Below are 25,827 nucleotides of genomic sequence, written 5' to 3' on the forward strand. Positions count from 1 at the left end.
CTTTATCCTGCGAACTCTGCGAGGCTGAGGGATGGTTTCACTCATCCTCATCTATACAGTCGGGCTAAGTCCTGCTTACCGGGTTGCCTGAGTTAGTGATAGCTCACACCCACCATTCAATGGGCTTTACTGAAATTAAGTTACCTATGTGGTAGGGACTGTATCCCATCTGACTGAAGAGCAAACAGGTTGACATAAAAAATAATCAGAGAAATAGGAAACAATACAATCACTTTAATTTGCTATTCGTCACCTTGAAAGGTCATTACAGTACATTTGCAAAACACTTCGACAAGATGCCACCGATGGCATGTCCTGGGAACCGCTAAAAACGTCAGCTGTGTGGTGGGGGGGCAGACTGTCCAGAGCTGAGAAGCCTGGGGACAGCTCTGGGGGGAAGCCAGGCCCTTCTGTGATGAAAGCACCTGGTGGGGGTGGGAAGGTGGGGGGTGCAAAGCGCATGGATTCAGGTTGGTGGGGCCCCAGCAGAGGTCACGCTGTGGACTGAAGCCGGCTTAGGGCCCTTGTACCAATCTGTGGAGGGCTGTGGGTCCCTACGTTTCCAGAGGCTGGGAATCGATGTTAACCGTTGCCTGGGCAAGCCGTCTCCACCCTGTTTTGGACCAGGGCCTGGAGGGGCCTTCCAGTTCCATGAGGAACCTGCAGAACCTGGGAGGGAGGGGGTGAGGGCCCAGGCCCAACCAAGGCTGTCCCAGCCCCGAGGCTGGAATCAGGGTGAGGGCCAGGGTTCCCGTGCTTATTTATTCAAAGGTTTGCAGAGAAACAGGGCAGCTTCTGCCCTGTTAATTATCGTGGCTTTCACCTGATGCCTGAGAAACCAGGCAAATCAGGCCCCTGGGAGGCGAGGCAGAAGGTTCTTTGGTGAAGGGTGACACCCGTTAGTCTCTCTGAACCTGGGCTCAGAGCTGGCCCCTGGGGAAGGGCTGCTGGGACAACTGTCTCCCAAGTCGATGGTTAGAGAACCCAGCCCCTCACTATAGGGGATCTGAGCTAACCTGTGAACCAGGCCAGCGGAGTGCAAACTCCGTCGGGTCAGCTGTCACTTGCCCGGCCAGTCGTCCACAGGCCACGCTGAGGTCTGTGGCCCTCAACCAGGAAGTGAGGTGGGAACACAAGAGTTCAGAGGTCACTTAGCTTAGTACCGCTGATGACCACAGTGCCCTGGTCTCAAGGCTCCTACCAAGCCGGCACTAGCAGGTGCTTCATTTCAGGAAGTGTTTTTACGTGTCTGTCCTGGGCTGGACGGTTGTAAATGTCCGTGGGCATGGGAGGGAGGGACCTGGGGTTGGCCATAGGGAGATCCTCTCGGGCTTGTAGCTGGGCCTTCCTGCCCTCCCACGGGGCGTTAGGAGAAGAGCTCTTCACAGATCCTGCGCGTGTCCTCGGGGGCCACCACGGTGTAGCCCACAGTCCTCTGGTCCGTGAAGATCTCATGGTCGTTCCCACCCTGCGGAGACAGAAGCGGACACAGCCATTGCCTGGGGCCAGGGCTAGCAGAGGAAGGAGGAACCTGCCATTGGACGGGCAGGGAGGGTTTCCTCGGTTACCTCGTTCCTCTGGAAACAGAGACAGTCACGCTGAGAAAGGGTGTCACCTTCTCCTGAACTGTGACTCAGCGGGAACGGTAATTATGCCGGTGAGCTCGTGGTGTTCTTGTGAAGACCGAAGGCTTATTCTATAAACAAGCAGGCTCGGCAGGTGACAGGATGCTCAGTGCCATCGACCTGTTCCCCCCGCACCTGGGCCTAACGAGCCACAGAAGCGGGGCAGCCACAGCCAGAGCCCCTGCTCTCAGGTTTCTTGTGATGGACACGCCTGTCTCCGAGCTGACGGAAGCCATGTGCCACACGTGACTATGGAGCACTCGCCATATGGCTAGCGGACAGAGGAACAGAATTTGATTCATTTAACTGGAAACAGCCCCATGTGGCTGTCTGAGCCACATGGCCTGGATTAGATCCTGGTTCTACCACTGATGAGGGGGGTTCTTTGGGCAACTCCCCACCTGGAAAGTGGGGAGTGGTGGCATCTCCCGCAGCGCTGGGGGGTAGCTGATGAGACCATGGGATCTGGGTAAGGCGCCGGAAAGCAATCTCTGTGGCAGAACCAGCAGCAGCCCCTGTCCGGCTGTCTGGGTGTTCACAGTGTTTTATCTGGGGCACTACACTCCAGAGTTGAGGGCCCGGACCTGGGAGGACCTGACACGCTGCTGCGGGGGAGGAGGGCGGGGCGCTGTGACTGTGGGTCCCAGTCCCGCTGTCTCAGGTGAATGAATCGGGCATCCTGCCCAGCGCTGTGGGGGGACAGCTCTCCTCATAAAACTGGATAAGCAATCTAACTCCAAATCTTGAGAAAAATCAATTAGTTTTCATACAACGAAAATAGCGGCTGAGAACATGGGTTTTTCTCATAAAGAGTCTGTCGGAAAACCTGACATTGAAAGGGCTGACTGACCCATGAAATCACTCCTGCTCTCTCACCTGAAGATTAACCAGCCCCAAGCAGACACTTTCCCAGGGGAAGTGAGTTCACGATTTCTGGAGGGGCCGCGGCCGGGCCCAAGGTGTGCTGGGTGGAGGGGCCATGTCAGGAGGCCCTGACCTTGTGCCATGAATGCCCTTTCCCAGTGCAACCGGGAGCCTGCGGGCGTCTGGTCACCCAGAGGCCCTTTATCCGCTGCCTAAACAAGTAGCTGTGGAACCACTTCTGGTAATTCCTCTGACTTTAGAAAAGCCAGATTTCTCTCAGAAGTGGCCTGGCAGGTACACACCACCACAGAGGACTACGTTCAAAGGGGAAACAAACTCCCGCAGCGTCCGGAAGAAGCCAGTGCCACAGACTCAGGAGGGGGCAGTCAGTAGTCACCTCTCACCCAGCTGCTCCCTGCCTGGATGTTTTCAGCAACTGGAGATACAGGGTGACAACAAACCCACAAAACGACACAAGGGCTGCCTCCCAGCTCCTGGACATGGGAAGGAGCTGCAAAGAACAGAGGAGAAGGGAACCTGGAGTGACCAGGGAGGGGCCGTTGAGTAGAGGCCTGGAGGGAGGGAAGGGACAAGCGCGTGACCGGCTCCCTACGGGGAAGGCAGCTCATCTCTCAGAACCTGCCAGGCAGGGCCAGGCCCCGGAGGGTCTGAAGACCATGGTCAGGACCTGAGACCTGGGAAGCCACCAGAAAGCGGCACTCCAGGCCACAATGAGGCTCGCCTACAGCAAGATCTTTCTGGGAATGGGGTAAGGACGGAAGCAGAGTGGAGCCAGGAGCTCCCAGCCGCCAGCCAGGGTGACCGCTGAAGGAAGGAGGGCTCACCGCTGTGCCTGCCCCTCCCTGGAGAGGATGTCACATTTGGGGACAGATGTGTGCCTGGCAGATGCCTAATTTGCATGAGTCTCCCCTGGTCCTGCCGGGATGGGGCTGGGAGCTACTGTGTAATTCACCCACGGAAGCCGGGTCTCGAGAATCAAAACCTCCCTCAGCTGGGCCGGGCTGCTGGATCCCTTTTAGCTCCGCTTGCTTTCAGAGGGCAGCGAAGCATCTGCACCACAAACCCCACCAACCTCTACCATCCTCCCTCCAGCCAGGGGCCGGCCTCCTCTGCGCGGTGGCTACACAGAGCTTGCAAACCAGAGTCGAGGGAGGCAGCAGCAGAGCCAAAGCACTGAGCTGCGAGGGCCCCTCTGGAGCAGTGAGGCCTCAGACAGAGTGGCTCGGGCTGTGGAAGCTCAGCTTCCAGGATCCAAACAAAACCGGTTCCTGAGAGAAGATAAAGGGAGTGAAGGGGCAAAGGGATGAATAACGGCAGCGATCACCTTGTTAGAGTGAATGACGGGCCCCAAGGAGAGGCCTTCGCTCAGAGAAACCGTCCATGAATATTTAAATCCCCACCTGGCCGGGCCAGGCGGTGAAGCCTAAGGCGGTGTCTGCAGGGTTCAGACAGCGGGGGGAGGGGCTGAGCAGGCTCAGTCCCCATCGCACCCCAGTTCTGCACACACTGTTGCAGAAGTGAACCCCGATTATCCTGACACTGGAGGCCAAGAGGAAACCGTGTTAAGAGGAAGCGACACTCCTGCGGGCGGACAGACTCCGTCGCCTGCAGGTCACACTCCTGCTGCCCGTGGACGCCGACCTCAGGTCAGTTTAACTAGCATCTGTCAAACGTCTAGTTGTCGTGGGCACAGAGCGGAGCGCTGAGGGGGCAGTCACTGCAGGGGCTGTACAAGCACCTCAATAAGGAATAAAAGCTACGGGCTCTCGAGGCCCAGGATGTCCTAAGAGCTGAGCTGCCAGTAAGTGCTGGAAGGTGCCCGGTGTCCTGGGACCACTGCTGGGCGGCCCACCAGGGCACGCGGAGGAAAGGGGAATTCGAGGGCGTGCTGCCTGCCGGCAGCATGTGGCTGCTTCGCAGTGTGTGCCGGTGAGCTGCAGCCCTGGAACGCCAGGCAGAGCAGTTCGGGGCGCATCTTTCGTGCCTGGCCATCTCCTTCCTGAGGCAAACCAGGTCTCCCCCGGCCGAAAGCGGAACTCAGAGCTGGGTTTTCAGATCCTGGTCTGTGACTGGTGGGAAGGGTGAGGGGTTTCATAGCTGACAGGTACTCAGAAAAGCAAGGCCCAGGCCTCCTCCTTTACTCTGCTCTCTGGAGGTGCTGAAAGCAGCGGCACGCTTGGTGCAGCACCGGTCCGTCAGAGGCTGTCTCGGGAGAGGACTCGCAGGCAGGTCTGAGCCTGGGGTGCTCGGCAGGGAAATGGCTTCTTAGCTCAGGTGCCACTTCCCTGGAAGCTGCAAAAACATCTGCCTTGATACACAGAGAGAAAACAGCTTTCAAAGTGTCTATCCCCGAATGTGAACAGCATTTAAAGCTAGTATTTGACAGCTCTGTGCCCAAAGTCTTAAGAATCGACATGTTGTTAAAAGGCTGAGATGCTGGACTGTTCACTCCCATTTCCAGGAAACCACTGACAAGAGGAACAGAGCTGACGGCAAAGAATGATGTGGGAGCACTGACCAGTGTTGGTTACAACAGCAAGAAGCCGCCTCTCCTAGGGAAACGGGTGAATGAACTACGCTCATGACAGAATGTTATATGGCCACTAACATCTTGTTTGCAGAGCTGACTCACTAACGTGGGGGGAATAAAATATGGTTTGAGAACAAAAGCAGGAAGTAAACAATGAACATGCAGGAGTCCCACATGTGCGATCATGTCTGTGCAGAGAGGAAAGCCCGGGAGGCACATCAGCTGTGACGACAGGTGACTTATTCTTTCTTCTCCATACTTTCCTCATTTTCTACAATGAATGCATATGACTTAAGAAGGAGGGTGGGGGGCCCTCTATGGAATAATATCCATTTTTACCCTGGCCTGTGTGGCTCAGTGGTTGAGCATCAACCCATGAACCAGGAGGTCACCATTCGATTCCTGGTCAGGGCACACGCCCGGGTTTGCGGGCTTGATCCCCTGTAGGGGGCATGCAGGAGGCAGCTGATGATGATTCTCTCTTATCATTGATGTTTCTATCTTTCCCTCTCCCTTCCTCTCTCTGAAATCAATAAAAACATTAAAAATAGTATCATTTCTTAAAAGCAGGCAAGATTTAGAAAAACAGAATTGATGTGTGACAATGTAGTGGTTAAAAAGACTAGGAAACGAATTCACAAATGAAGAATTCCCAAGGGAAGTCACTTTCTGACTTGCTCAAGAACCAGGCTGCATTGTGCAAAGTCCCAGCTGAGGAACCTGGAGCGCACAGAACCCCTCCTCACAGAAAGGTGTTCTCTCCTGTCCGATAGCTGCCCTCAGCCGGCAGCAGACGGCGCCCGTGGGAGGACTGAAGAAGCTCCTAGCCGTTCCGAGGCCTCGGGGTCACTGCATCAGCTACCTTCTCCCAAAGCGGTCCTGAAAGCACCGCTGCGTCCGGAGTGCTGGGTGCGGGATGTGACTAGAAACTGGTTCTGTCAGTAGGGAAAGGCTGGCTGATACGCCTCCTGAAAAGAAGGGCGTTCCTTTGGGAACTAGAACCTTTCTCACTCGCTGGAGAGGGTTTGCTGACGGGAAAGCACGCTCTTGAAAGAGCAGGGAGTTTGTTCTGGTGCTCCCAGCTCGGGCAAGTTACTTACCCTTTCTGAATCTCCATTTCATAATTCAGAAAGGACACGAAACTCTGTATCCAGAAGTGCCTTTCATGTTGAAAGGCAGGGCCACCTGGGATAGATCTTAGCTGAATGAAGCAAGAATTCTGGAGGGGACCAGAGAGTGAAGGGCTAAAAAACTCCCTATGCAGCATTTATGATGCACCTGCTGAGTGCAGTACGGCCCAGGACGCCCGATGGCAAGGTAACCACGGAAGGGCACAAAGGGCAGGAGGAATTTAAAGGGAGACGCTGAGCCTGAGACTGGGCAGGAACCCCTGGCGCTGAGCCTCCCTCGGGCCTCACGGTGACAATGTCCTGGCACCCGCCTGTCCTGAGGAGAGCCTTGCTCGGCTGCCAGAGGGCTCCAGGGAAATGCCCGCCAGGGACTCCTCCTCCTGGCGCTGCCCTTCAACACCGGGCTCTGCTCCCAGTTCCAGCTTAGAGTCAGTCCACCCCTGGGGGGTGGGGGCTCCTGTACCCTGTGTGTGATGCTCAGGACTGCACCCCCCCCCCCAAATTCCAGACTCAAGAGACTCCTTGTCTCCTATCATTTGGAACTAAATGAATGCCTCTGGGAAACAAAAAGCGGAGGAAAAAGAATGACAAGGGCTCTGCAATGCAAAGAGGATTTGACAGCAGCCCTGGGTCAGGTGTTCTGGGAGGCACTGGAGGGCAATATTTAATTCAAAAGCCAAACCGTAGGCTCACTGGCTTCTTACCTCCACTGAGGTGTCAGGTGTACGAGCAGGGAGGGGAGGGGGCCTTAACCACCCTAATCACACCCTTCTGGAGGACAGAAGCTTCCCTCAGCTTGAGCTGGGCCGGTGGGGAATGTGTGGGTGAAGGGAAAAAGCCCATTTGTCCATTTCTTCCCTTCAAGCCCAAACCAAACAATGAAACCGCAAAAACACTTCCATACTCACTGGCATGGTTTTGTCTCCAAAGAAATAAATGGTCTTATAGCCGTCCTTTTCCACGTGTCCCAGGCAGTACCTCTTGTCCCATCCATGAGGAAAGACATCGATGCTGATCTGGCCTCCTGCCAAGTGGGGAGGGGACACACAAGCTGAGGGTGAAAGGGAGGCTAACGACGTGTCACTGGAAGGAGTGTGCAATGGACTGGATCCTCGAGCCTGCTGCTTACACTCCTTTAGAGCTAGGTTCTAGAGGTTCATTCCACCTTATGTGTTTTTCCCACATTATCCCACCTAAAACCTGAAAGTGGGACCCAGAGGACCCCTCAGAGCGAGGGGGCACTGCATTTAGCTGCTCTGTCAGCGAGTGAAGCATGCTGGGGGAGATCTGGTAAGAGCCCCATTCAGTGGTGCTGACCTCCAGCTCCCACTCGCTCAGCTCCTCAGCTCCTCGTGGAGAATGCCTGGACGCGGCTGCATCCTGCTCGTCTTGCAGGACAATGAAAATCACAGGGGAGGGGATTTACAGGCAGCTTTCACCGCAACAAAAACCCTTTCAAAGCTGTATCAGAACAGTGTTCATCTCACAGTTCGGCAATGCTTAAAAGCCCACGCACTCATCTATTACGCATACTCCCCCTGCAGTCCGTCTCCCCACAACCCGCACATTCATTAGCGCTAGTAAATGAGAGGGCTTTGAGTAATGACTCATCGGCACTGACAGGAGAGATCGGCACTGACGGGGGAGATCGGCTTGCCTGAAGCATTTGACAGGCTTATTCTACCAAAAAAACAAGCCTGAGACATGAGCGTGGGAAGGAGTGCATCAGCCACCAGAAACGGCCGTGTGCTTGGTCCATCGTCGTGAATAAAGCCTTTCCTTTCTGGGCCTCAGTTTCTTCATTTACAGAACCAACCGAGCTGACGTCTAATTCAGTCTAATGTACCGAAGAGGCTCCCATCCCTTCTCTGCTGTGGAGCTCACTAACGTGCCTGGCTGCCCGAAGGTGTGAGGGCAAGTTCTTTCTCTTCATTAATATGCAAGATGCTCTTATCTCTGACCAGGAGGAGAAATGCAGGGAGGAGGGCGCCTGCTGGGTAAGAACTTAGAGCCCAGCCCAGCAGCTGGAGGCCATTACCTAGCAGGGCAAGTCTCTGCCCGGCCCATCACACAGGGGGTGGGTTTCTCCTACAGATGGACTGCTCCTGAAGTCCTGCCCCCCTGCAGACGGCACAGTCCAACTTCAGGCACGCACCTGCCCACCACACACTCCCGGCAAAGCCTGAACATACAATACCTATGGAAAACGTGAGGCCTTTTCCTGCAAACTCTTTCTGCAGATCTGCTACAAATTTCTGTCGTATGTTTTCTTTCTGGGAAAAACAAAAAGACACCGGCTGTCTACTATGTTGCACACTGTAAGTGTGGCCAGAACGTGGCACCTCTTACCTTCCCAGACCCAGGACGCTCCAGAAACACTCACTTTATCAAGCTCGTAGAATTCAATGCGTTCCTCTTGGCTGCAGTTTCGTCCAATAGGAGACACATTTAACATCCCGTTCCGGAATTCGATGAAAGTGCCCCTGGAGAGGAAGGGGACAGAGATACATTACCCATTCGGGCAACATTCTAGATCAGGGGTGGGCAAACTTTTTGACCCGAGGGCCACAATGGGTTCTTAAACTGGACTGGAGGGCCGGAACAAAAGCATGGATGGAGTGTTTGTGTGAACTAATATAAATTCAAAGTAAACATCATTACATAAAAGGGTACGGTCCTTTTTTTTTTTAGTTTTATTCATTTCAAACGGGCCGGATGCGGCCCGCGGGCCGTAGTTTGCCCACGGCTGTTCTAGATGGACAGACGGGCTGAAAAGCTGGGCGATTCCAAAAGGCAGAGGCTGGTGTGATCCAACTCCGCTGGGCGGGGCCTCCTGGCAGCCACAAGCCACGTGCGGCTATCAGCCTGGAAATTCCGCTCATCTGAACTGAGATTCGATTTCAAAGTTTTAGTAAGAAAAGGAGTGTAATCATCAATAATAATGATTTATGTTCTCTAGTTAAAATAAGTGTAGTTTGAATATATGGGACTAAATGAAACACAAATTAATTTCACCTGTTCCTTTGTTTTTTCTATTTTGATGTGGCTACAGAAATCCTAAACTCCCATTTTCTTCTGTTCAGTAGGGCTGGCATTGGGCAGAGAGTCTAAAAGTCAATACAAATGATGACCAGCTCTCCAAGTTCCCTGAGGAGTTTGAAAATGTATGTTCCAGACAACTCGGCCAGGGACCTCCTGAAGTCACTGCTTTACCAAGCAACGTGGCCCAGGAAAAGGCTCTGAGGGTCACCCACGAGCTCCCAGGAACTGAGGAAACTCGTCACCCACTGGTGGGCTGTTTCTGACAGGTTGACCTGACAGAAAATGAGAACAGCCTGACCCTTTTTAAGTTACCTCAAATGAAGGGGTTTCTTAGAAAAGCACTTTTCCCCACCATGTTTCCAGTTTGAATTTCAAAAAGAGTTTCTTAAAAACTCAAGTAACCTGTAAGCTATTTATTCTGACAAATGAGACCGAAGTGTTTTGTTTACAGACGGTGTTCTCTGAAGTGTTTTCCGGTTCTAGCAGGGACGCCTGTGAGGCCGACTCCTTCTCCCTGGACCTTCTGCTATCCCCGCCCCACAGCCCCGATGTCCAGCCAGCACCACCTGTAAATGCTGAGGACACAGGCCGCATGCAGAGCGAGGACCCTGTGCAAGGCCAAGGCCCCTCTTACTGGGCTGGGCGACTCTGGGCCCTCTCTAGCCTCAGAAAGGGGCTACTGGCACCCACTCTGGTTACCTCTGAAGGGTCTTGTGAAAACCACATGTTCCTGTTTATGCAGAAGTCATCTGCATACTGGGAAGCAGTGAGTACTCACAGTACACTGCGACCCCAGCTCCTTTCCCCGGCTGTGCCTACCTTGCAGTGCACCTGGGATACTTTAACCCTCCCCCCATGCCCTCCCCCGGGGGTCCCGGAGTTGGTGCAGACCAGCCGTGTCCCCTACACCTTCCACATGTACACCGGGGGGTGGGGGCCTGGGGACCATTCCCAGGGCGACCCTAGGGCTGCGGGTACTAAACTGTCAGAAAAAGAGCTCAATTAATTTTCCCCAACTCAGGGACAGTATTGCTCTCATTCCCATGGCACGAAGGGAAGCCGATACATCTTAGAAAGCCTTCTGTCCTAAATATCAGGATTTAGGCGGTTTGCCTAGCATTCAACTCCGCACCGAAGTCTTACTGCGACAGCTAGTACTGCTGAGAAATGTGGGCAAAGGCCGATCAAGCTGGGTCTCAGTTCTGCCTCTTGAACTCAGCAACCATGTCACGCTAATTCAGAACTGCTGCTCCGCACACGGACCTCCCTCCTGAGGTGACACCTGTCAGGACAGGATTCTGCTTGCCTTTTTTATCCTTCCTTAATGCTTAACGGAAAGACTGAGCTGGCCTGTGATGTAAGATGCAGTTTTACTTTTTACTATGGAGAATTTCTAATATACACAAAAGTAGACAGAGCAGGATAATGGATGCCCATGTGCCCTTACCCAGCTGCAAGCTGGGTCCAGCCTGTCTCATCCTATGAGACTCTTGTGGAAAGGGAAGCCCCTTCTCTCTCAGTGGAGGTGCTGAGCAGGGGCACCTGTCCCATCAATTCTGCTAGTCTTCAAAGTGCAGCATTGCTGCCCGAGCCAGTTTGGCTCAGTGGATAGAGAAATGGCCTGCAGACTGAAGGGTCTCGGATTCAATTCCGGTCAAGGGCACGTACCTTGGTTGCAGGCTTCAGCCCCAGCCCAGGTGGAGGTCTGTGCGGGAGGCAGGCAATCAATGTGTCTCTCTCCTATTGATGTTTCTCTCCCTCTGTCTCACCCCTCCCTTCCACTCTCTTTAAAAATCAATGGAAAAAATATCCTCAGGTGAGGAGAAACCAAACTGCAGTATTGCTCTGAAGTTTAAATGCCATTTAAAAATGTTTCTCCCTCTGATCATTAAGGTGTCACATATAAAGTGCTGAACACGGAAAAGAAAATGAAAAGTCTTTCAAAGAAATCACCGGTACCTTCACCACCACGATACAGCCACTGTGAACAAGTGTCCATTTCCTGTCAATCTTTTAACTGTAGGCATGTATGTACATGATTGTTATTTGCCCAGCTGGTGTGGCTCAGTGGTTGAGCGTCGACCTATGAACCAGAAGGTCACAATTCAATTCCCAGTCAGGGCACATGCCTTGGTTGCCGGCTCGATCTCCAGTGTGGGGAGTGTGATCCCCAGTGTGGGGTGCTCAGAGGCAGCTGATCAATGATTCTCTCTCATCATTGATGTTTCCATCTCTCTCCCCCTCTCCCTTCCTCTCTGAAAACAATAAATATTTAAAAGTTAAAATAAATAAAAATGGGAATTGAGATAACAGAATCCAAGAGGTAGGTCCCTAAACCCAATGCCTGCAGAAGTCAGAAAGATGGGAGAAGTGGCCTGTGAAAGACTGGCGGCGGGGGCAGGGGAGTGCTGCTATGTGGGCATCCAGTTGTCGGGTCTCCAGGTGCAGCAAAAGCCTGAAATCCAGACATTCCAACATGTGAAATCAGAGTTTTAGATGCTCGCAGCTAATTCAGGTATGGTTGAACCGTGGGCCAAGCAAACTTGGCTGTGTGGGCTTTGCTCTGCGGGCCTCCAGTTTGAGACTTCCCGGCCTGGGGTTTATGTTGCTTTTCCACATTGCTGACTCACAGGCATTTCCCCTACCCGGTCACCTCTGAAAGCATGTTCTTTCAATTTCCATCAAGTGGACGTGCCATTATTTGCATACTCATTCTTCTACCCCTGGCTTTACAGAAGCGTTTCAGGGATTCTTAAAAGAGCACCAACCCACCCAATGCCGTCCCTCCACATTCCTGGCAGCCTCTGCGAAAAGCAAACTCACCTCTTCTTCGGGAGCTGAATTTTTGCAATGTAGCTGAGACAGTAGTTGATTAAGTCTTGGATTAGGGCCTCACCCAAGTGACCTTGAATACTCTACGATAAAGAAGACACTGGAGTTACTTGACCAGTGGGAGGCACTTTTAAAATGATCGTCAGCCACTGTCAGTCAGGGTCACCCGGGCAGCGAGGATGACGCCTCCACCACCTTTCCCCTTCTTTCCCTTTGTTCTCTGGTTGAGACCCTAGGGCAGTGATGGCGAACCTATGACACCCGTGTCAGAGGTGACACGCGAACTCATTTTTTTGGTTGATTTTTCTTTGTTAAATGGCATTTAAATATATAAAATAAATATCAAAAATATAAATCTTTGTTTTACTATGGTTGCAAATATCAAAAAATTTCTATATGTGACACGGCACCAGAGTTAAGTTAGGGTTTTTCAAAATGCTGACACACCGAGCTCAAAAGGTTCGCCATCACTGCCTTCAGGCAAACCGGAAAGGGCTCAGTCAAAAGCATGTTTTGCTTCCTTAGTCAAGATTTCTGTATTCATTATCTTTCAAATGCTTCATGGAAGGCTCATAGAGTTTATTGGTGCTGCTTTTATTCAATCAAAATACACAAAATATATTTGTTCCACTGTGGCTTTCTCAGATATTGTATTTGAACAGAATGATCTTAATACTGACAAGAATATTAAGTACATAGTACTTCTTAATACGCTTGTAGTGACGCCATTTGACCCAGCCTCTGCTATCACAACAGAAATATTAGATTAAGTGTCCTTAAAAAACAATTCTAAAAATATAGATAACAATTTAGAATATGTAACAGTTCCATGATTCAACATTCCAAATGTAAAAATATACAGGGCGAAGATTCATTCCCACCCTGTTCCTCATCCCCAGAGGTGGCATGTCAAATACCTTTTTGGAAAACATTTCACTAGTAGTAGACAGCGGTTCAGTAGTTGGATACTCAAGAACCCACCTGTTTACACAAGAATTTCCCATCTTTGTACGCCACCAAGCCATTTTCTGGAAACACATAATCATACTTTTCAACCACTGCAACCAAAACAAAAGAAAACTCAGAATGCAATGAATGGGAACTTGTGTTTCTATGTCTTGACTAACACGTATCACCAATAAAACTGCTGAACTCCAGTGTGGGCTCTGAAAGAACACCTCATCTCCACAGACTGGGAGAGTGAGAAAAAGCTCCATTAAGTTTATTTTTTTAAGGCTCTTCATTACATATTTAAAATATGATCACTAGGCTGGAGATGGGAGACTCGGTGATGGGCCATGTCATGCCTCTGCCGTCAGCCTGTCTGTAAAGGAAGATGGGAGCCAACGGCGGCTCCCAAACCTCCTGGGAATTAGCATCACCAACACGATGCAACTGTGCAGACTTCTAGGCTCTGCTTTCTGAGTCAGACTCTGCCGGGGCCAGGCTAAAAATCGGATTAAAAAAGAAAGCTCTTTAGGTGGTTCTTATATGTAGTCAGATTTGGAGACTCTACACACCCAAATCGAAATGAATTCTCAAACGTTAAGTGCTGTTAAAATGCGGATTCCTAGGCCCAGGGCTGGGGTATTTTAATGAACTCCCCAGGTGATTCTGACACAGGTGGGCCCTAACTTCCTTTTGGCTTGTGAATGTTTTGATTCTGTTGTTTTGACTCACTGAAAAGTACGGACGCTGTCCTACACTGACACAACACCCCTGAGCCTGTGGGTAAATATATGACTAGAGGCAGAAAGGGCAATCGGGACCAGGTAGCACAGTTTCCAGGCTTAATGTGCTTACTATGTTGTTTAGTGTTTCTAAGCAGAGCACCTAGGAGGAAAATTAAGGTACAGGGAACAGAGAGTTTAAAAGGAATACAGAGATTGCTCTCTATTGGTCCAGGAAACACAGCCTGCTCAGGTTTGGACGGTAGGTATTACATCTAGAACAGTGGTTCTCAGCTGGAGGTGACTTTGTCTCTAGGGGACATTTGGGAATGTCTGGGGACATTTAGATTGTTACACTGGGGGTGAGGGTGCTACCGGCATCAAGTGGGCAGAGCCAGGGATTCTGCTAAACATCTGCAGTGCACAGGACAGCCCCACGACAGAGAATTGTCTGGGCCAAATCATAGCAGATTAGATATATTAGAATGTAGCTTTAGTTAGTTATGAAATCAGCTCTTCTTAAGAGTCATAGCTGCACTGGAATGTATTCATGTCCTAGGGCCTGTAGCCTGCCTGTAAAGCAAGTTGCAAAATGTATATATGTCTGCTTAAGATAACAGAGAAGGGCCCTGGCTGGGAGGCTCAGTTAGTTGGAATGTCATCCCGTAAACCGAAAGATTGCGGGTTCAATTCCTGGTCAGGACACATGCCTAGGTTTTGAGTCTGATCCCAGTCAGGGCATGTACGGGAGGCAACCAATCGATGTTTCTCACATCCCTGTTTCTCTCTCTCTCTTTCTCCGTTCATCGCTCTAAAATCAATTAAATAAAAGATAACAGAAGAATATAACCTGTTAAGCATGAAATGTACAGCTCTGTTCTTTTCTTTCTGCTCTTAAGATCATGTCACTGACTCACAACCCCAAGATGTCTTACAGACCTCCCCTGTTCAAGACCCAGACAGGATGCCACCAGGAGCTTAATAAGTCAGAGTGCTGAAGCTTGCGTAAGAACTGACCATCGACACAGCCAACCACCCTGGACTCTTTACTCACGATTACTCATGATTTCTGCTCTATAAAACCTCTTGTCTGTAAACCATCGGGAATTCAGATTTTCCAGCACAAGCTGCCTGGTCCCCCTGTGTAGTGCTATACAATAAACACCAATTTCTTTCCCTGCACCCGTGTCAGAGCAATTGGGTATATCTGCAGCGATGAGTGGATGGAACTCCGCTTGGTTATAAAAACGTCAACAGTGATGAAAAGAATGATCAATTCATCTACCTTTCCACCCACTCTTTCTTATAGGCCAGGCACCGGGAGGCCTTGGGGCTACGAGATGAATAATCCACAGCCCTAGTCTTCAAGACAAATTTATAACCAGACAGTTTCCAATAATCAGGGAGTGCTACAGCAGCAGGCTGGGCATTAGAAGCTCTTGGGTAGCTGCTAAAATACTTCTCCCCAGACTGCAGACCTACTGAGTCACTGGAAGTGAAAGCCCATAAGAATCGCCAGCTTCCTGGGGTCCTGTGCTGGGGATTGTGGTTCAGTAGGTGGGGGAGGAGTCTGGCTGACTCATGACTAAGGGAACTCTGGGGAACCCTGAGTTAGGGCAACAGAGAGGAAGCCCCTAGACCCAGAGGGCACCTCACAGCTGGGTGAGGACAGTCAGGAGACAGGGCCTGAGCTGAGGCTACAGGGCAGTGGATGGGACAAGAAGTATGACAGGCAAAGACTCAGATGAATCTACCCATGAATTTGCATACCAAGTGCTCCATCAGCAACTCCAGAAATTTATTTACAGGATGAAAAACGGGAAAACAAAGACAGAGAGCATGTTCCCCCAACAAGGAATCAGGGATGAGGGTTCAGGGTTCGTTATGATACTCCATGGCTACGGGTTTCAATATTGTCATAAGAAGTTACTCTTTTATCAAAAATGTAATTAGCAATGTATAACTCACCATCATTTCCCAGCTGCTCCTGCACTTTCTCAAAGTCTGAGCCGCCTACCACTCCGATTTTGACCTTCTGCCTCAATTTTTGTAGAAAGTCATCCATTTCTTTGGTAATTTTCTGCATTTCACAAAGGAAAATACAATTTATGAGCCATAAAGTAATCAAGAGACTAAAATTGAAAGGATAATAGAACCTTTACTTGCATACATGCCAATTTCATTTCTAGGTCCGTAGACAAGTCCAAATATTTCATCTATAATTTGGAGACATCAACTTTTTACCAGAAAAAAACTTGTTAAATTTTACTCATTTTTACCTCATTTAAAACACACAATATATTAACAGCTGTGTGTACTGTTCAGTTATTTTCTACGCATTTATATACTTGGCTACATGCATATACATATATAAGTAGGTCTCATTTTTTGAAACACAAGTGGACTCAATCTAAGGCTTTTGCAGTGACGTGTTTTCATGTGGTGCTCATTCCATGCCACACACAGATCCAGTACTTCCTTTCAAATGCTATATTTATGGATTTAAGTTGTTGACTTTAAAACAAAATAACATAATCAGATTACAGAGGAAGTTTGGATTTGGTTTATTATAATTATACAAAAAAAAAACACCCCTAAAAGATAACTAGATTTTTTTAGTCTTTCCTACAAGAAATGCTCATATCTATAAACAGTGGTTTCAATGGTAATAGTTTATACTTGTTAAATCCCAAACTGTGCTAGTTCAAGAGAAATTATAAACTACGATGAAAAGATATCCCTGTATGAACACAAATCATAATGAATTTTTAAAAGTCTGATATCACCTGGCCAGTGTGGCTAAGTGGTTGAGTGTCGACCTATGAACCAGGAAATCACAGTTCAATATTCGGTTAGGGTATGTGCACGGAGTGCAGGCTCAATCTCCAGGAAGGGGTGTGCAGGAGGCAGCCTATTAATGATTCTCTCTCATCCCTGCTGTTTCTCTCTCTCTCCCTCTCTGAAATCAATAAAAACACATTTTTTTAAAAGTCTTACATCATTACTTTTAGTAATCTTAATGGTACATGTATGAGGCAGGATAGTAAGAAGCTAGGGAAATTCCTTGCCAGGTGGAATAAGGGGAACTGAGACAAAATAATTAAACAAGGCCAACTGATTTGAGCAATGAATCACAGGGTTTTATCTTCTCTAACCAAGGATACTTAAGAACAAATGGTTTACACATTCCAGACTGTCCTGGGGGGCAGACTGGTCTCAGTCCTGGCCCCTCTTCTATGACATTTTTAAAAAATGAACATAACCTGGAAATAACCTTGACCCCTTTATACCACATTTTGATGAATCAACATATTGAAGGACACACCTGGGAAACTAATGAATATTCTGTTAAGACCCTCCCCTAAAGATTCCAGCAAAAGAAAGATAAAAAGTCTCAAGACAAGGGACCCACGCCTTTCTCCCTTAGGCATGTATCTCTGCTCTCTTTCTTCTAAACTCTAAGGGTGCCCACAAGACTGCAACTAGGGGAGCAGTGGGCAGCAGCAGCTCATCCAGGCTTACCCCCTGAACCTGTGTCCAAGGCCCCATTTTCTCTGACTTCCCAGTGAGCTAGCAGCCCCACCTTGACTCCCTTCTGTTGCTGTGACTTTTACTTCTTAGTGAGTTCCTGCAGCCCAGCGTGGCCCACTTCTTTCCTAGAACATTTCTAAAAGCCAAAGCAGCACTCTCTTCTGTTGCCTCTTCTATCCTAAGCCCTTCCTGTTTCACTGTCCCAGCTTTAATAAACATACTCTCAAAATCACTTGGATGTGTTTGCTAAATCTTTCCTGCATGAAGTCAAGAAACCACACACTACTGGCCACCCCAGGCAGACCCACTCCAGGCCCAGTCCCGTCCAGTAACACTTACATGGAATATCTTTCAAACATAGTTATAAGAAATTAAAAACAAACCACTTAAGTCAACTTCAGTATATAAACATTTAGAGCTAAATCCTCTTTTTCTTAAAACAATTTTTTTATAATACATACATATGATTAATCAAACAGAATTGTACAGAAGGGCTTAAATGAATTGCAATCTTTTTTCCATCTTCCAGTGGAATCTTGACCTAGCAGACAAAAATCTAGAACTGCAATAGCAGCATCAATGAGTCAATGACCATGAAAGGAGTCCCTGAGGCCCTCAAGTGGATTGCTCAGTTTTGACGTCAGAATGGGAGGAAGTGGGGAAGACTTTGATTGCAAAATATTAAACATGCAATATTAATAATGACAGCAGCATCAATACTTCCATCTTCAAACAGAAGCCTTGTACACATTGATGAGCTAAATGGTATTGTGGTCAGCCATAAGACCTGTTCTGCAATGTGAATGGGTTGTAAAAGGTGCCTTTTCACTTCCAAGTGGCAGCCAATATTTTTTACCAGGAAATAAGATAAAGCTGCTTGTGACCACAACAGAGCATCTAAACCACATCCCGCTGCAGGACAGATCTTTAAAAAACTGTGTGTGTATATATATCTCTTATCTAATAAAGAGGAAATATGCTAATTGACCCTTGCACCATTGCAAAGATGGTGGCACCCACAGCCAATAAAAAGGAAATATGCTAATTGACTGCCCCACCCTAAAAAATGGCAGCACCTACAGCCAATAAGGTGGGAATATGCTAATTGACTGCCCTGCCCTCAAAGATGGCAGTGCCCACAGCCAATAAGGAGGGATATGCACGCCCTCAAATATGGCGGCACCCAGTCCCCTCAGCCCTGCTGGAGCAGCAGGTGTGGCAAGGCCCCACCCACCCCCAGGCGGACCCGGCCACTCCATGCGCCTGCCTCTGGAGTCCCCCAGTCCCCTCAGCCCCCCAGCCACCCGGGGCCGGCCCAAGGCACAGGCAAGCCTCGGATGTTGGCTGCCCAGGCACCCAGGGCCGTCGCCTCCCACCCGTAAGGGCTCCTGGACTGTGAGAGGGGGCAGGCTGGGCTGAGGGACCCCCTCCACTCATTTTCATGCACTGGGCCTCTAGTCTTATATAATAAAAGGCTAATATGCAAACTGACTGAATGGCGGAACGACCAGTTGCTATGATGCACACTGAGCACCAGGGGGCAGACACTCAACGCAGGAGCTGCACCCTGGTGGTCAGTGCGCTCCCACAGGGGGAGCACCACTCAGCCAGAAGCAGGGCTCACGGCTGGTGAGCGCAGTGGTGGTGGTGGGAGCCTCTCCCGCCTCTGCAGCAGCACTAAGAGCCCCTCGGGGGATGTCCGACTGCCAGCTTAGTCCCGCTTCCTGTGAGGAGCGGGCCTACGCTGGCAGTTGGCCATCCCTTGAGGGGTCCTGAACTGTGAGAGGGTGCAGGCCGGGCTGAGGGATGCCCTACTCCCAGTGCATGAATGTTGTGCACCTGGGCCTCTAGAGTGTGTGTGTGTGTGTGTGTGTGTGTGTGTGTATTTAAATATATTTTTATTGATTTCAGAGAGGAAAGAAATATCAATGATGAGAGAGGGTCATTGATTGGCTGCCTCCTGCACACCACTGGGGATCGAGCCCGCAACCAGGCATGTGCCCCTTACTGGAATTGAACCCAGGACCCTTCAGTCCTCAGGCCAACACTCTATCCACTGAGCCAAACCATGTAGGGCAGGACAGATCTTTAGAGCAAAATTATTGTGATGTTACCAAATAATGCTGTGTTGCTAATTACGAGGAACTCTTTATCCATCACCCTAGACAAAATAAAACATAGAACAAGATCCAAAAGCTTGAAATTAAGGTGGAAAAATGTTAAAAACTCACCTTCTGGGGAAAAAAGACTCTTTTGGGACAATTAAGGAAAAGTGAATGGAACGGAAGTGTTGACAAAATGGGAACCATGGGCCACAATGAGCCATTGCCTGTTTTTCTGGAAGGTCTGACTGGAACAGCTATGTCAGCGTCTACCCATTTATGTAGTGTCTGTGGCAACAACAAGAGTTGAGTAGTTGTGACAGAGACCACATGGCCTGCACAAAGCCTCAACTATTTATGTATGTATGTATGTATGTATGTATGTATTAAGCCGCAACTATTTACTACCTGGCCTTTTACAAAAAAAGTTTGCCAACCCTTGGACTAGGGCAGGGGTGGGGAACGTCTGGCCCTCGAACCATATAAGGCCCTTGAAATCATTTGGTCTGGCCCTGCCAAGGCATTAGGGGTGAGTTAATCAAATGTTTGATCAAATATAGCAGGCTAATTTTTAAGTTGATAATTTTGTATGGTCCGCAAATGATGTTATAAATATCCAAATGGCCCTTAGCAGACAAAAGGTTCCCCACCCCTGGACTAAGCACTACTAGGGAATTGGTGAGTTTTCTTAGGTGTGATTTCTTACTGTGGTTACGATAGATGTTCTGTCCTCTAGAGATGCAAGCTCAAATTTTAGGGGTGAAGTACTATGATTACTGCAGCCTAGGAAATGGTGCAGCAAAAATTAAAAAATAAAAGAAAATGAAGGTAATGTCAATTACTGTTGAAATTAAGTGGTGGGGATTTGGCTGTTCTATGTACTACTTTTCCAGTGGTTCAGTATATTTTAAATTTCTCATGACAGAAAGTTGGAAAACAATTCACCCAAATTTAAGCCCCCCTTCTTTTGCAGGCTTTTGTTCTAAGTCTCAACTGTTTTTATTTTTTAATTAAACATATTTTTATTGATTTCAGAGAGGAAGGGAGAGGGAGATAAAAACATCAATGATGAAAGAATCATTGATCAGTTGCTTCCTGCATGCCCTATACTGGGAATCCAGCCTGTAATCCAGGAATATGCCCTGACCAGGAATCAAACCTTGACTTCCTGGTTCATAGGTTGATGCTCAACCCTGGCCGGGCAAATCTCAACTGTTTTTAGATGAAATGGCATTTCTTAGGAAAGTACTCAGAACAACAAAATTCTACTAAAACAGTGAAATGTGCAAAGCTCTGGACTCCATTCTAACTAGAGTTTACCTGTTTAAATCATATCCTGTTTCAGCAGCTCCAAGAAAAGATAACCCATTCTTCTACTTCCTTGTGCTTATCAACGTGTGAATGCATTTATTGAGGAAGGAAAAAGTTGGATAATGAATAGATCTGTTACTAAAATTTTCTTATTTTTTACCTAGAGTACCCAGCACATAGAAACAATTATTTTTTAAATTACAATTTTTTTGAGTATTAAACTGATTTATGGTCACTGCAAGGAATATCATGCTTCCAATGTGGGTTGCCTGGTTGCCATTTCATACTTTATGCTTATATAACCTGATTCCTTCTGAGATAATCAAAAGCACTTTCCTGAATGGCACGTCGGTTCTACCTTAGAAAAATGGCGGAAAATGGTAAATTTAGCAAATACAAAGCTCTGAAGCTCAGAGACTGGTACCAGATCTGCTGTGTGAAATCAAGACAATCTCTTTTTTTGTATTAAAATTTTTATTTTTCAATTACAATTCACATTCAATATTGTATATATATTAGTTCCAGGTGCCCAGCACAGTGCTTAGTCATTTATATAATTTATGAGGTGATTCCTCCAACAAGTTTCATTCAATCATATGGTACCAGTCATAGTTATTACAATATTATTAACTATTATTCCTGAAGCTGTACTTTACATTTCTGTGACTACCCTGTAACTATAATCACTTCACCGTTTTCACCATCAAGATGATCTTGAGTCTCGGTTTCCTTATATTTAAAAGGACAGTAGCCCTGGCCAGTGTGGCTCCATTGGCTGAGTGTTGTCTCGTGTACTGAAAGGATGCTGTTCGAGTCCCAGTCGGGGCACATGCCCAGGTTGTGGGCTTGATCCAATGTCGGGGGTTTATGTAGAAGGCAGCTGATTGATGTTTCTCTCTCTCCCCTCATCCCTTCCTCTCTCTCTCAAAAAAAAAAATGTTTTTATTAAAAAAAGCATAGTAACAACTATTCTATTTAGGATAAAGGTTGAGAGCATGCAAACATAGTGTGTAAAAAGGCTTAGGATGTAAATCCTAGACCCGTGATCGGCAAACCGAGGTTCGCGAGCCACGTGTGGCTCTTTGGCCCCTTGAGTGTGGCTCTTCCACAAAATATCAGGTGCGGGCTGCATGTACAGTGCAATTGAAACTTCGTGGCCCATGTGCAGAAGTCGATATTTTGTGGAAGAGCCACACTCAAGGGTCCAAAGAGCCGCATGTGGCTCGCGATCCGCGGTTTGCCGAGCCGCAGTTTGCCGACCACTGCAGACAATTACAGCCAATGGACCCCACTGAGCAGCTGTGTGATTTTGTAATAAAGTTTTACTGGAACACGAGCCACGCTGTGTCTACATATGGTCTAGGCTGCTTCTGCATTAAAGTTGGGCAGTTACTACAAACCATATGGTCAGCGAAGACAAGAGTATTTGCTCTCAGACTCTTGACAAACAATGAGTGGCTAGCCTCGGCTCCAGACCACTAGGGGCTTTTAACAACCCACAAGTGCGGGCCAATCTCTGATCTCAGAGTCCAAAGGGGCCTCTGGAGAACCTGCAGCTGGGTGTCTTCACTAGGCACAGGGAGCATGGGGCTCGGAAAGGTAGAACGACATGTGTGAGGCCACACACACTTGATGTGGAATTCTGAAGCCACCACTGCTACCACCTGGCCAAAATCAGCGACAGGACTTGGAGACAGGGAAGCCATCTGGGCCTCAAGTGGATCGGCTGGTGCTGGGTGATCCGTTTGCAGGAGGAGGAGGAGGAGAAGGAGGAGGTCAGAGGGAGCTGCATCACAAACGTGGATCCTGTCTGTGCCCATAGTAGCAAAATCTGCAAGCGGGAGGCAAGTTTCCACAGTCCAGGGAGGTTCGCAACAGGCAGCCTGTAACAATCTAGGTCTCTCCCTCTTTTTTAAAAAATATTTTTATTGATTTCAGAGAGGAAGGGAAAGGGAGAGAGCAAAACATCAAGGATGAAAGAGAATCACTGATCGGCTGCCTCCTTCACAACCCCACCCACCCACCCACAACCCGGGATAGAGCCTGAAATCCAGGCGTGGGCCCTGACCGGAAATCCAACTGTAACCTCCTGGTTCATAGGCCGACGCGCAACCACTGAGCCACACCGGCTGGGCCCATCTAGGGCTCTTTGATCACCCAAGACCCACTGCAGGGGCTGGAGAAGGGGGTGATGGTGCTGGCCGACACGGACTATTACTCAACAGAGCTAACTGTAAGCAAAGGTACTTTCATGAACTTACTTGATTTCATTCGACCCTCACAACCCCCCTAAGGCACAGGTAAGTCCCCATTAAACACAGATGCTGAGGCTCCGAGCTTAAAGGCACAGGCGTCAGGAGAAGCGGAGACTCTGCTCGGCCGGTTTGGCCGAGGAACCTGTTTTCCACATCAGGGTGCGGGGCACGTCCCACAGGTGACAGGATGAGGAGGCACATCGCCGTCGGGGGGCAGCACGCTGGTCCAAACCGAGGGCTTACGGCGCGTCCAGGGCTGCATTTCCCACCCGGAGACAAGTTTCTCCCTCTCATCCCCTCTCCAAGCGCCCTGAGGCTTCCGCCTCATCCCTGCAGCAGGTGGGCGGTCCTCCGCCGCCCCTCGGTGCCCACCCTGGGTGGTCGCTGGCCCCGTCCGGGGACCGCGGGAGACCCTGCACCCGCCGCCTCCAGCCCGCAGGGCGCCGCCTACCTGCCGCGGGGCCGTCAGGGTCCCGTCCACATCGAAGAGGCAGAGCGCGGGGCCCGGCGCAGCCATGTCTCCGGATCCTAGACGGCAGCTGACGTGGAGCGTCAGCACCTGGAGCTCTGCCCCGGGCTTCCGGGCCCAGCCTCCGTGCTGCAGGGCACGCCGGGAGGAGGAGAATCCACTCCCACCAGGCCCGGGGCTGGCGTCTGCGGTTCCATCCGGACTACAGATCCCAGAATGCAATGTTCCGCACGTAGGCCACTTCCGGCCGAGCATGCGCTTTTTGGGATCCGGCTGCAGGTGCGGTTTGGAGGCTCTGGCGGGCCATGGTAAGGACGCGGAAGGTGGGGACTGAGGGAGGTGATGTGCTTTTGGGGTCCGGGTCAGGCCTGCGATTCGCAGGGTGCGCGGGAGAGACATTAGCGTGGGTTACACAGCGTGGGTTACACTTTGTTATTCCCCGGCTTCCTCTGCGCCCAGGTCACGTGCGTCACCAGCGACACTAAAACTCACTGAGCACTCGCCCTGCATCAAGTCCAGCCAGTGCTCTGGAGGGCTTTAAAACCACGTCTCAGTCAGTATATTCTGAATCCCCATTTGGAAGGTGAGGAAACTGAGGCCCAGGGAGGTGGAGCAGCTTGCCCCAGGATCCACAGCTGGCGGCTTTAGGAGTCAGGATTGGAACCCAGATCTGGTTGCAGAACCGAGCGCATCTTTCAATGCACTGCCCAAGGGGTGGAACGGTGCGCCTGATAGGATCCCTGTGCTTCTGCTCGGCGCCTTCATCCCTTCTCCTCCTCCACTCTCCCCCTCCCCCTAACTAGGCGAAGAAAACACGCCCCCTTTAGCACCCAAATGATGCTTAACCTGATAGAGACTCTGAAAGTTATTGTGCTAAATACCTAACGTATTTGTTCTCCACTGGGAGAGTGATTGTTTAGTTTCCTGCTTGGGGAGATGTTCAGCCAGCCTTAGGGATCCAGTGCCCAGCCCACAGCTGGCTCTCCCTGGGTCCTTGTTAACTGAATGAAGACTGCGCCTCCTTCCTGTAACTTGACCTGCCTGGAGGAAAGAGAGTCAGACGCTGCCCTGCTCACTGGCTGTGTGTCTTTGGGTGAATTTCTTACCTTCTCTGGGTTTAGTTTCCTCAGTGGTAAAGAGGTTCCTATTTCACACAGCTTTTGTGTGATCACACGAGGTAAAGCACCTGGCGTTCCCTTCCCCTCCATGGTGATAATGGCAACCTCACAAGATTGGCGGGAGCCTCCATGTAAATGCTTTGCAGGTGTTCACTGTGTGATGCACATGTGGCTGAGTTCTTTGAGAGAAATGGTCTCTTGTCTCCCTTCCAGGCTGCCCTCCTCCGAGCTGTGCCGCGGTTGCCAGGGCCGGCTGTGTGGAGAAGGCCTCTCTACGGGCTGCAGTGCTGCGATGGGCAGGATTTTAGGAGGTGGGTGGGGAGCAGCTCACCCACATCGAAGGAGAAACCACCAGGCACAGAGACAGAGAAATTCCAGATGATCTACCGGTTCGATGCCATCAGAGCCTTTGGGTACGTGTCTAAGCTGAAGGTGGCACAGACAGCCCTGACGGTGCTGGCCCTGCCGCCTGGCTTTTATTGGTACTCCCAGGGCCTCCTGACTTTCGACAACCTGTGTCTCATGGGTGGGATCGCTGGCTTCGCCCTGGCCATGCTGTACTGGATGAGCTATTTCTTCCGGAGGCTGGTGGGCATCCTGTATGTGAACGAGTCAGGCACCATGCTGCGGGTGGCCCACCTGACCTTCTGGGGCTGGCGGCAGGACTCCTACTGCCCGGTGGCCGAAGTGATACCTATGACAGAAACCCAGGACCGGCCCCAGGAGATTTTCGTGAGGATCCAGCAGTACAGTGGGAAGCAGATCTTCTACCTCACCCTGCGCTATGGACGCATCCTGGACAGAGAGCGTTTCACACAGGTGTTTGGGATGCTGGACACGCTCAAGTGAACGATTGGGGGCTGGGCTTCTGGGTTGCCCTGATCCACCTGGATCTCCGACCGAAGGCTGAGCATGTGGGTGAGGCTAAAGAAGGGGATCTGACAGCTGGAGACTTTGCCAGGCCCCCTGGGAAACTTGACTGTTGGGATGAAGAAATTCATGAGGCGGATGCTAATAACAGCTTAGGAAAGAGGCCTTAGTGCAAATTCTTACCACACTTGTGCATGGCGTTCAGTTGGATAATGGCCAGAAGTGTCTGTTAAGAGCCAGTTCTTGGAAGAAGGTCTGCCCAGTTCACTCTGTGAATTGAGGAGATGGTGCGGCAGGGGGAACACTGGATTTGGGGTCAGAAGACTTAACTCCCAGTCCTGGGCCAGGTAACAGTCTCTCTGGGCCTTGTTTTTCACATTTGTAACATGGAAAATCCTGCCTGTCTCATTGGGTGGGTGTGAGAATAAACAATAAATGTCAGCGACGTTGCAAACTC

The 25,827-nt window shown here is 49.8% G+C and overlaps 2 protein-coding genes across 2 annotated transcripts; one reads left to right on the forward strand and one right to left on the reverse strand.

Annotated features, from left to right (window-relative positions):
- Positions 1 to 215: 215 nt before the first annotated feature.
- Positions 216 to 23,437, reverse strand: PMM2 (phosphomannomutase 2). Its single transcript, XM_081089081.1, has 8 exons — positions 23,365 to 23,437; positions 15,683 to 15,794; positions 13,026 to 13,102; positions 12,036 to 12,127; positions 8,554 to 8,653; positions 8,368 to 8,443; positions 7,079 to 7,194; positions 216 to 1,468 (listed from the first exon to the last, which is right to left on the reverse strand). Exons 1-8 carry the CDS (start codon positions 23,428 to 23,430, stop codon positions 1,367 to 1,369), a joined length of 741 nt encoding a protein of 246 aa, XP_080945207.1. The 5' UTR covers positions 23,431 to 23,437; the 3' UTR covers positions 216 to 1,366.
- Positions 23,438 to 23,643: 206 nt separating this feature from the next.
- Positions 23,644 to 25,827, forward strand: TMEM186 (transmembrane protein 186). Its single transcript, XM_081089082.1, has 2 exons — positions 23,644 to 23,690; positions 24,714 to 25,827. The coding sequence occupies exons 1-2, from the start codon at positions 23,688 to 23,690 to the stop codon at positions 25,347 to 25,349; spliced, it is 639 nt and encodes a 212-aa protein (XP_080945208.1). The 5' UTR covers positions 23,644 to 23,687; the 3' UTR covers positions 25,350 to 25,827.

This window comes from Myotis nattereri (genome assembly GCF_964212035.1).
Source record: "Myotis nattereri genome assembly, chromosome: 4".
NCBI lineage: Eukaryota > Metazoa > Chordata > Mammalia > Chiroptera > Vespertilionidae > Myotis > Myotis nattereri.

Coding starts and splice junctions, on each gene's coding strand:
- PMM2 (XM_081089081.1), bottom strand. CDS start 23,430: ATGGCTGCGCCGGGCCCCGCGCTCTGCCTCTTCGATGTGGACGGGACC. Junction 8,654..12,035: donor ATTCAGCTCCCGAAGAAGAG/GTGAGTTTGCTT, acceptor CTTCCTCTCCAG/GGGCACTTTCATCGAATTCC. Junction 1,469..7,078: donor TTGGAGACAAAACCATGCCA/GTGAGTATGGAA, acceptor CTGTCTCCGCAG/GGTGGGAACGACCATGAGAT.